This window comes from Octopus bimaculoides, chromosome 15 (assembly GCF_046866305.1).
Source record: "Octopus bimaculoides isolate indiv1 chromosome 15, ASM4686630v1, whole genome shotgun sequence".
NCBI lineage: Eukaryota > Metazoa > Mollusca > Cephalopoda > Octopoda > Octopodidae > Octopus > Octopus bimaculoides.
In genome coordinates this window covers 45,917,907-45,930,406 of record NC_142942.1, presented here as the reverse complement: position 1 = coordinate 45,930,406, position 12,500 = coordinate 45,917,907, and the positions used below count along the sequence as shown (strand labels likewise).

At 40.7% G+C, this 12,500-nt stretch overlaps 1 protein-coding gene across 1 annotated transcript in view; it reads right to left on the bottom strand.

Moving 5' to 3' along the window:
- The window catches only part of LOC106868395 (ADAMTS-like protein 3), a 240,075-nt gene that overhangs the window by 150,084 nt on the left and 77,491 nt on the right, over nucleotides 1-12,500 (bottom strand). Inside the window, exons 2-3 of the mRNA XM_089363799.1 lie at nucleotides 1,980-2,153; nucleotides 1-125 (exon numbers count right to left, since the gene is read on the bottom strand). The exon at nucleotides 1-125 is cut by the window's left edge and continues 109 nt beyond it. Of these exons, the coding sequence (XP_089219925.1) occupies nucleotides 1-125; nucleotides 1,980-2,153 (299 nt within the window). The remainder of the gene's footprint in view (nucleotides 126-1,979; nucleotides 2,154-12,500) is intronic.

Sequence of the window (12,500 nt, the reverse complement as noted above, 5' to 3'; positions counted from 1 at the left end):
TAAAGTGAACATGGATCTGATGGATTCCGGTAAGGTATCCAGGTAAAATATTGTCCAAAGTACATCTTATCATCGTAGGCCGTACACTGTTGAGCACGGAAATCATCGGTCGGGTTCGGACACATCTACAGAAGACGATGTTAACAGAGAATATAAACGGAAATTATGATTGAAACGCGGACTCCATGTAAAGAGCATCGAGTCTTTTATACAAGTGACATATACATTTAATTATTTAACATAGGACAAAGTGTGAACACGTGTGATCTAATCTCTAAGGGTATTCGGTTCCAGATTATGAGGAAATGGGTTCAATTCCTCAACCGAGAGTGCACTGTGTCGTATTTTTGGAGGGTGGGGGTCTTTTTTCTTTTCACTTACTGACTCTCGAGGAAGTGGCAGAGCCCCTTGCGTGCCCCCGAAGACTAGTGAAATTGATGTCGCTAATATTCCGGTTTAAACTGTTGCAAGTCAGCACCTGCAGAAAAGACATGGGTAGGAAGTTGATTCCAGAGGGGCGATGTTCAGGAGAGGAAAGATCGGACATAGTAGTTACTACTGAGAAAAGAGAGTATTGGATGTACCAAGAATTGGAGAGGCAAGTGTACATTGGAGGTGCCCGAATGTTGAAGGTATGAGACCAATAGCTGCGAGGAGCAGAAGCCATTATAGTAGCGATAGTAGAAGGCAGAGAAAAGATCTCGCACACCTGTGGACGAGAGACTTAAGTGTGTCCGTTCGGGATGAGATGCCAATAAACCAAATGGTCTTTATCTGGACAGGACCCAGCATGTTTGTGGGTGTAGCAACAGTGCCGTCTCAAATGAGGACGCACTATCCCATTGGGGCCTTCACGCCTTGCAGACTGTAAGCATGTGTAGTGTGTCGGGAGGGAGAGACTGAAATATCGTCTAAGGGATGAAGATATGTTAAGGGTGTGCGTTCGCCAGGAGAAACGCTCAGTGAGATTGGCCCGTGAGGACTCCAGCTGGGCGCTGCTTTTGTTTAGAATAAATCTGTCAAGCGAGTATGTATGTGCTGAGTATGTATGTGCTGTGTGTATATGTGCTGTGTGTGTGTGTGTGTTGCTGTGTGTGTATGTGCCGTGTATGTGCGCTTGTCTTGACATCGCGTGATAGACGTAAATGAGCGTCACCGTGCAAACGGTGTTGTTCATTTCCAATATTCCCGGTAAACATGACCTGCCCATGGGTGGGAGAACTATTTCCTTATTTGGAAAGAAGCTAGAGTTGGCAACAGGAAAGACGTCCGGCTGTTGAAAATCTGGCTCGACAAAATCCGTCTGACTCATGCAAACATCGAAAAGTGGACGTTAAAATGATGACGACGACGACGACGACGACGACGGTGATGATATGGTTGTTGGTATTGTAGTTGTTGTCGTTGGTGATTTTACATGCTCCTGTTATTATCGTTTTTGTTGTTGATGCTAATGTTGTGGTTGCTGTTCTTGTCTTGCCTAGTTTTTTAATGTTCTTTGGTGATTTTTTATTGTTGTCGTTGATGTTATTTTTATTAATGTTGTGGGTGTTGTTGTTATCCTTACTGTTGCTTTATTATTATTATTATTATTATTATTATTATTATTATTGTTGTTGTTGTTGTTGTTGTTGTTGTTGTTGTTGTTGCTGTTGTTGTTGTTGTTGTTCTTGTTCTTGTTCTTTCTATCAAAGTTCCACTTACTGGCAGTCATGATGATGATGGTGATGATTATGATGATGATGCTGATGATGGTCGTGATGATGACGACGACGACGACGACGATGATGATGATGATGACGACGACGACGACAACGATAGCGATGATGATGATGACGATAGCGATGATGATGATGATGATGATGATGATGATGATGGTGATGGTGATGATGATGAAGATGCTGATGCTGATGATGATGATAAATGACAGAATGAGGTACTATAAATGAGGTACTTATATTATTTATTGTAACACTTGCCTCGTTGTTGCAGGTGGTGTACTGTATGGAGTCTCCTTTGCACGTGTGTTGTGGTAAGAAACTTTGGATACATTTCCTGAGTCGGTAAGAAGATCCTCCACCACAGGTCCGGGAACAAAGACTCCATTCTGACCAGTCTGACCAGTAATCAGCAGCAGCAGTTTGTGGCAAAACCTGTGTGCAAAGGGAGAAGAAGAAAAAATTATTGCAAATAAGCATGTTAGAGACATCAGATATCACAGAAAGAGAGAGGAAGCACTACTTGTGCAAGTGAAGAAAGATGGTTTATTTATTACATGCAGAGAAGCAATTAAGATAAGATGAATTACAAAATAAAGATAGAAACAAACAAGTGGAAGAATAAGAAGCACTATCAGTTCTTGAGAGAGATTCTAAGGAAATTCACATCTAGATAAAAGATGGAGGTGGTTACGAAAAAAGAAAAAGCGAGGTGAAACCAGAAACAGAGGCCCTGATATGTCCAGTGCAGGAACACGTGTTCAGAATAAACTACCTCAAGTTACAAAGGTCTGTAAATTCCGTAGAATCTGATAAATGCAAAATTCTTGGTGAAACTAGAGAGACAGTGGATAAAACTTTAAGAGAAAAAGCAGTAAATTGGTGAAGAGAGAATACAAGAGAATCCACGACAATGTCGCCAGAATAGTTCAGTGGAAAGTATGTAACTAGTTTGGATCGGAAAAGACGAGAAAATGGTATAAATATGAACCGAAGTTTGTGGCAGAAAAATGACAATGTTATAGGAACAAACATTGGAAACTGGATAGTCTACTGAAAGACAAGGGAGAAAACCGTGCCTCGTTATAGACATAGCTTGCCTTGGGGACTGCATAAGGACAAAAACTAAAGGAAGAAATAACCGAAGTATGAAGTTCTGAAGAGAGAAATCAAAAAGCTGTGGTCAATGAAAAAGGTGTATTTTGAGCTAATAATTGTTGATGCTCAGGGTACAATGTGCAAAGAAATTTTTTTAAACTGGTTGGAAAACATTGGAATAAAAATGAAAATATCTAGAAAACAGCCTTATTTGGCAAAGCAAGGAGTCTCTGCAACATTATCGAGACTTGAAAAGAACGTACCACCTTAGTTCACGGGAGGTAAACAGCTGGTAATTTTAATGACATCTCCAGCAACAAATTGAGTATGTAAGATATAACAGTATAGGACACCAAAGTGGAACTTCCAATGACTAAATTGCCCAACTAGCAGAGGGCTTTGAGCGCCTGGCAGCACTCCCGTTGCTAGGCTTCCTGCCTCGGTCCACGCTTGACCCAGTCAAAGAGATTAACTGCAGAACGTAAATCTGATAAACGGCCCATTTTTACTCATGTCACTGCCTTGTATTCCATTACAGCAGTGTTAATCCGAGCTGTGTCCAGTGTCCGCTACTATGACGGTGATGTCGTCCACGTATGCCAACACGATTCTCCCACGTCCTAGTTCGTGCGGGATTCCCCACAACGTCTCCAGTTACCGCAGAAGAGGCAGAAGAGACGAGAGAGGATAACCTTGACAGACCGAGTGCATGATCCTCAATGGTCCTGGTAGGTTACCTTCCAGCTTAACTACCGAGCAGATGTTGCTTACTTTGGAAGACAGGACTGAAAAAGGCTGCCGCGAGAACATCAGCCACCAAGTATTAGTGGCTGAGACGATCGAAGCGTCTTGATTGATCATAACTAATCAGGGCCCTGTCCATGCGAGATTCATTACCCATCCTCTCTACCATCCTCTCTATGAGATATCGCTTGAGGTGGAATCTGTCGTGGATAGATCTGCTTAGAACGGCGGATGTTTTCGCATCACCAATGAGACCATGAACTACAACCACCAAGCTCTTTATTAACGCCTTTGCAAAAATTTTAACACTCATAGAAACGCACAAGTGCGCGCGCATATATATACACACATACACATAAACAACACACGTGTAAGTATGTGTGTATGTACACTTGCGTGTATGTATATTTATACGTATGTATGCGCGCGCGCGCGCGTGTGTACGTGACTATGTCACACATAAAGCACGAGTGTCGGTGCCACTTAAGAATCACTGATTCTTAAGTGGCACATAAGAAGCACCCAGCACACTCTGCAAAATGGTTGGCATCAAATCATAGAAATCCCGCCAGAACGGACAATGAAGCTTGGTGTGGCTCCCGGCCTTGTCAAACCGACCAATCTATGCCAGCATGGAAAGCAGATTTTAAATGATGATGATGATGATGATGATGATGATGATGATGATGATGATGATGATGATGAATATATGATTTGTTTTCACGGTTTTAGTTTAAGACTTAAGAACGATATTACCCAAGTGATTTAAATAACCATCCGAGGCTACTTAAATCAGTTTTGTTATATAGATGCACATGCACACGTATATCATATGTACATATATGCGTGCGTATGTGTGTGTGTGCGTGCATGCGTGTGTATACATGTATATATATATATATCTTATACATTGTATACATATGTAAATATATTTGAATATGTGTCAGTATATATCATTACTATATTATATAGATTATGATATTATATTCTATACACAAGCACACAAATATACATTTATGTATGTGTGTATATATATATATATATATATATACGTGTGCGTGTGTGTGTGTATTATACATACATATATATATATATACACATACATACATACCCACATATACAGAGTGAGAGAGAGAGATTAATATCAAATATACATACACAGATAGATGTATGCGTATATATAGCATTTCATGTATAAATATCTATGAATACATACATACATATATATATATGTGTGTGTGTGTGTGTGTGTGTGTGTGTGTGTGTGTGTATGTATATATGTATGTGTATGCACGCACTTACATGTATTTATATTTATACGAGTGCGTATGTATGTATGCACGTAGGTATGCATATATATATTTATACAAGTATGTTCATGTATATATATATATATATATGTAAGAATGTTAAGCTCATGCAACGTAACGTGTCATTTTTCCGAAACAAAAACAAAAATTAAATCTCACTTAAAGGAATATTTGTTATAAACCTCTGCTAATTCACTGAATGCAGATAACTGCAAATTAATGCACTCGCTGCACTTGTTGTAATTTGAATAACACACCCCAGCGTACCGGGTATGTAATGTCGAGCGACGGGTAGAATTACAACTGGCGTTATATACTGCATTGGTAACAATGTCAGACGAATCAAGCAGAAATATCACTTGACCATAATATTAATTTATAATCAAAATTCTAACCACTAAAAGCCAACCCACAACACCCATCCACCACCTTCCCCACATCTAACATCATCTCCATAAACAATGTCAAAGCTACCATTAGTACCACCGCTACCATCACCACCATTTTTATATACGCTTCCTCACAAACTTTACCTATATCCTCATTACTAACACCCCCATCGTGTGTATGAGTATGTATGTGTGTGTATGTACGTACGTATGCATATATGTATGTATACATCATCATCCCAACCATCACTGTCAACACTATATCGGTATTTATATATATATGTATATATTTATTCATACATACATACACATATATATATTATATATATATATATATATATATATATATATATATATATATATAGATAGATAGATAGATAGATAGATAGATAGATAGATAGATAGATAGATAGATAGATAGATAGATATAGGCTCAAGCGTGGCTGTATGGTAAGAAGCTTGCTACCCCCTCAGCTTCTTTATGTTTGTTTGTCCCCTCTATGTAATGCCTTTAAGGCAAAATTTATGAAATAAAGAAGCTTGCTACCCAACCACATGGTTCCGAGTTCAGTCGCACTACGTGGCACCTTTGGCAAGTGTTTTCTACCATAGCCTCGGGCCGACCAAAATCTTGTGAGTGGATTTAATATTAAGGCGGCGAGCTGGCAGAAACGTTAGCACGCCGGGCGAAATGCTTAGCAGTATTTCGTCTGTCTTTACGTTCTGAGTTCAAATTCCGCCGAGGTCGACTTTGCATTTCATCCTTTCAGGGTCGATAAATTAAGTACCAGTTACGCACTTGGGTCGATGTAATCGGCTTAACCCCTTTGTCTGTCCTTGTTTGTCCCCTCTATGTTTAGCCCCTTGTTAGCAATAAAGAAATTATATATATATATATATATATATATATATATATATTTATATGCATGCATACATACATACACACAAACATGCACACACATACACACACATACATACGAAATACATTATTAATAGAACAAATATACTAACCGTCTCACAACAGCATTACAAGCTGCTTCAATGCTTTCTTCAACACATCCTGGTTTTCAAATAATACAGATAACACTAGAAGTAACACATACACATAGGTCACCAAACATCGTTTTCAGCTTCACACACATGGCTATCACAGTCACTCGGCAAAATAACACCCCCAATTTTCCTCGGACCACCTATTATTTATCACATTAGGTCCATCGTGGACTGCTCCAATACCTTCTGCAACCCTATTCGCTCGACAAGATGCAATAAATTACGAAATACTCAAAGCAGTGGATTACACGTCATCACAAGTCGTACAGAGATATCACCTTCCGAAACAGAATACTTACCACGACATAAAACAATGCATATTTCCTTTAAATTGCATACCAGAAGTTGACTCACTAAATGGACTTTACATCGCTGTCCAAAATTATTCTTATTTTATCTTTTATCTCTTTTTATTTAGTGCGACCATGCTGGAGCTCCGCTTTGAAGAGTGTTTAGTCGAATGAATCGACCACAATACTTATTTTTTTAAGCCTGGTACTTATTCTATCAGTGTCTTTTGCCGAGCCGCTAAGTTACAGATAGATAGATAGATAGATAGATAGATAGATAGATAGATAGATAGATAGATAGATAGATAGGAAGCCCGTCGTATATATGTATATATACACACACGAATGGGAATTTATAACTCTTAAACCAGAATAATATTGACAGTGACTTCGAAGTTTCGGCCAGCTTTAGCAGAGGTCATATAAAGGCAAGATGTACCACCGTTCGATGATGGCTGTAGCTAGTCGAAACTTCGAAGTCGCTGTCAATATTATTCTTAAAGAATATCAAATTTGTACTCTACCAAAAGTATTGAGTAAGCCTTCTGTTTAATGTTAGATTGTTTATATTATAAGATAAAAAGCATAGGCATATACATGCATACATATCTATATACGAAGATATATATATATATATATATATATATATATATATATGCGTATGCATATATTTATGCGTCTGCATGGGTATGTAAATGTCAACTCAATACGTATATTAGCACGCACGCACACACACACACACATACATATATATATATATATATATATATATATATATATATATATATATATATATATATATATATATATATATATATATACACATCCACGTATGAGTGTGTACATAGCGTTTCTGTGAATCTAAAAGCAAAGGTCACATAGTTATAGAAAGGCAGGCTGTGTTAAATAGCAGCTGTAGGTTAAAGGGGAGATACCTTCAACACAGACCTCCCGCCATTAACACTTGTCTGGGTAGGAGGGGGCGGAGAAGATGGAGGCGAGATGGTGGAGGTGACAGAGAGGAAGTAGGGGTGTTGACAGAAGGGGTGAGGGTGGAGATGAAAGAAGGGGCGGGGGGAAGGGAGAGGGGGGTGAAAAAAGGGAGAGAGGAGTGGTGAGAAAAGGAGAGAGGGCAGAGGTGGGAGAAGGAGCGACACGGGTAGGTGAGAGAAGAGAAGAGGCGATTGAAAGAAGTTGAGAGGGGAGGTGAGAGGAGGAGAGAGGGTGGAGGTGGGAGGTGGGAGGTGGGAGGTGGGGTGGAGAAGGGGAGGTGGAGGACTGAGGTGGAGGAGGGAGGTGGAGGAGGGAGGTGGAGGAGGGAGGTGGAGGAGGGAGGAGGGAGGTGGCGGAGGGAGGTGGAGAAGGGGAGGTGGAGGAGGGAGGTGGAGGAGGGGTGGAGAAGGGGAGGTGGAGAAGGGGAGGTGGAGAAGGGGAGGTGGAGAAGGGGAGGTGGAGAAGGGATGGAGAAGGGGTGGAGAAGGGGTGGAGAAGGGGGTGGAGAAGGAGAGGGGGAGAGGGGGAGTTGAGAAGAGAGAGGGGGAGTTGAGAAGAGAGAGGGGGTGAGAAGAGAGAGGGGGAGGTGAGAAGAGAGAGGGGGGGTGAGAAGAGAGAGAGGGGGATGTGAAAAGAGAGAGAGGGGGAGATGGGGAGGTGACAGAGGGGAGGTGACAGAGGGGATGAGGGTGAGGGAATCAAGAGAAGGGGAGAAGGGAGGTGAGAGGAGAGAAGGGGCAGTGAGAAGAAAGAGAGGTGCAAGCAGACAGCCACCATCTCAGTTACACTATTACAACCACTACTACAGCCATCCCACCACCACCACCACCGCCACCGCCATTACTACCGTCTCCACCACCACCACCATTGCCACCGTGACCATTCTCCACCAATGTCTGTATTACCGTAACTATCACCTCCACCACCACCACCACCACTACCACTACTACTACAACCATTACCACAACTACTTCTACTACTACAATCACCACCACCACCACCATTTTAACTATCACCTCCACCACCATCATAACAGAAAAACCAATCAATGAGGGAGTCTCTACTTGGCCACTCGACCCTGCTAGAAATATCAGCCAAATCTCCCCTCAAATCCTGCGACTAATCAACAACGACACCGACTGAAACACCTGAGCCATGCTGGGCCGTAGGACGACTGGATCAGGGCTGGCCTGGGGTTGTATAGCAGCTAACAAGTTTTTCCCCGCGCCGCCGTCGCCGCCGCTGCCACCGCTGCCACCGCTAGAATCACCAATACTACAACAACCATCAGTACATCTACAACTACTACTACTACTACTGCTTCTACCGACAACAACACCACCACAATCACCGCGAATACTGTTACCATCACCCCAACCATTACCTCCGCCATCATTATCCCTATTATCTTCAGCACCATCGCCACAACCACCACCGCCATCACCACCACTACTATTTACTCTCAGCCTCATCTCTATCCCCCATCCATACCACCACCACCACCACTACCATTCCTACAACCATTTATACGGTAACCTTAGCGATAAAGTTGTCAACATGTTAGATGTAATAGCAGTAGTGGTGGCGGGGGGAGGGGGGCAGAGTAAAAAAAGATAAAGAAATTATTTAAAGGTTTATATAGATTGTGGAGTGGGGGGGGGAGGGACGAGGAGTGGGGAAGAAGGATATGAAGAAAACAGAAACGAAAACAACAGATGTACAAGAAAACCATGTAAACAAATTTAAAAAAAAAGGTAGAGGAAAAGAAAAAGCTAAATTGAATGCCATGGCGGTATATATTCACATCTGTTTTTTGTGTTCTGGGTTCCAGTATCACGGGGCCGATTTTACCTGTCGTCTTTTCCGGGGCCGATAAAATAGATTAACTATTTCCATCGGGATAAAGTAAAGTAAAGGTGAAACCCCACTTCGGTCATGAATGACCATGGGATCGCATCAAGAAAGTTACCCTCCGAGGCACAAGTCCTAGTAAGGTACTTTATGGGAGACCAGTAGTCGCCCATGCATATCAGCCCCATTCCCCTCTCCACACCAAAGATGTTATCCAAGGAAAAACCGATACAGCTTGGTACCAGTGATATCGCAACTCGTTTCTGCAGCTGAGTGAACTGGAACAACGTGAAATAAAGTATCTTGTTCAAGAATGCAACACACAGCCCGATTCAAGAATCGAACTCACTACCTCATTGTTGTGAGTCCGGTGCTCTAACCACTAAGCCATGTGCCTTCACCAATGCGAAGGCACATCGAGATAGAGTCATGGTAATCAATAAAGCAAACACACGCACTGTTATATTCAGCTTCATTTCGATAAGGCGGCGAGCTGGCAAGATCGTTAGCAACTCGGGCAAAAATGCTTAGCGGTATTTCGTCCGTCTTTACCTTCCGGGTTCAAATTCTACTGAGGTCGATTTTGCCTTTTATCTTTTCGGGATCGATAAAATAAGTACCAATTGAGCACCAGAGTCGATGTAATCGATTTTCCCCTCCCGCCAAACTTGCTGACCTTCTGTCAAAATTTGAAACCAATATTATCCTGTAATCGATCTTAATAATTATATATATATATATATATACATATATATACATATCTATATCTGTGTGTGTGTGTATTATGTCAATGACCTGCCACTCAATACTGTCTTGTATTTAAGAACTCTGTAGTCAGGTATTAAAAAAGCCAAGTGTTACGTATCCCATTTTGAATTTAACACTATGAAAACATTATGGAAATAAATTTACCCCTTGTCTATTGAAAGTAAAGAAATTATTACAATATGGGAGACGTGCATAATATTGTGTCTTAGGCTCACTGATAGTTGTAGTATTGTTAATGTAGGGGCAGGTATTGCATCGTCGGCAAGTGCATTTAAAACTGCCTGGTTGTATGGGACTGGGTAATATGGAGCTTCTAATTAGTAGATTTCCGAGCTTCTTTTATATCTCTTTTTTTTATGCGAGGACAGGTGATGCGGGAAAGATTGGAGCGGTTGTTGAGTCAGAAAGTAGAATATAGAAGTTGCGGATGAATTTAATTTTCAACAGGAGAACGGACAGGTGCAAGGTGAGAGAGGAATGCTATCTATAGACCTGCGTAAAGACGATAGGACAGCGATGACGCGGTCAATGAACTGGGCTCTGCGGAGTGCCAAGTCCACAGCAAGTGGTACGTGAGAGAAAGAGGAGTGCAATACACTTTTCCTTCTACTCTTACACCTCTTCTTACTTCTTTAAATTCTTTTTTATGTTTTAATTCCTCTCTCAGTGCATCTTTTCCCTTCACCTTACCCTTGACCATCCCCACGTCTCATCCTCATTCCATTTCTGTTTCCTTCTACCTCTCTCTGCTACCACTTCCCGTTCCAGTATGAAACTTCCGTAGTCCTGCGTTCCTGATCAAGTGCAGCCAGTTTTTGTAACCCTGTTGCCCTTCATTAATTTATCTCATGACAACTCTTTCTTGAAAAAGGATTTTATCCCAAACGTCAGATTTTCCACGTCACACGGCAAATTCACTGCACACTTTCCGTCTATTTAAATACACAGACACGTAGGAGAAACACTCAGTACAAGCATAGACGTTTATTCATTGAAAGCCCCAGTGACTTTGGCAGTTTAGCCGCGGCATTGATATCCAGCTCTGATGTTGCAAGCGCATGCGCACATATGTGCGTTTGACTCTGTGTGTGTATGTGTGTGTGCGTGCGTGTGTAGCTTGAACAGGTATGAAACTAATTAAGATAATTTACCTAATATACGCTACATGAAACGGAAGTCTCCACTGGCGTTCCCAATGGAAGTTTCCTTTTCCAACGACCCAAAGGAGTATGACACTTAGACTATTAGAAAAATGACTCCATAAAATGTCTGTGTGAATGTGTGTGTGTATATATATATATATATATATATATATATATATATGTGTGTGTGTGTGTGTGTGTGTGTGTGTGTGTGTGTGTGTGTGTGTGTGTGTGTGTGTGTGTGTGTGTGTGTGTGTGTGTGTGTGTGTACGTATGTATGTTTGTACATATAAACATATACACATATATACACGCACATATATATACATATATATATATACATATAATATATATATAAATATATATATATATATATACACACATGCATACATATATAAAAGTATGTATACGGACATATACATATACATATACAGATATGCAAGTATATATAAATGTACGCACGCATACACACCCACACATGAGTATATACGTGTATTTGTCTATGTGTGTAGGTTTGCATGTGTGTCTGCATGCATGTAAGTATGTATGTATTTATGTTTATACGTGTGTATACGTATGCATGTATGTAAGAGATGTATCCATTCTACTTATCCAACTGTGTAAGAAATATGGCTTGGAAATATTAGCAGGAAGATTTCCAAAATATCCACCACCGTGAAGATTTCTGATTAGCTTGCACACTGTTATAATGAGAAAATAGAAACTTAACGAGAAACAATATCTTCGAACCAGGATAAAACCAACAAAACTGAGAGGGTAAAAACAGACAAAAAAACAAAACATCTCTTGTGAAATCCACCTTTTTAGCAAAAAAATGTATCACTCAACATACTTAGGAAATTCCTTACATTCGTTTAGAGACAGTCTGACAGGCCATAAATATCACATGCTGTTTAATTAAAAATGAATACGTAAATAAAGACAAAAAAAAAACATAAATAGTAACAATTTGAAAGTTAGCTAAAGCTGCATGCCTAACATGAAACCTATGACAACAAAACATACATATACAAATGCATACATGTGTGTGTGTGTGTGTGTGTGTGTGTGTGTGTGTGTGTGTGTGTGTGTGTGTGTGTGTGTGTGTGTGTGTGTGTGTGTGCTCAATTAGGCAAGGTGGCGA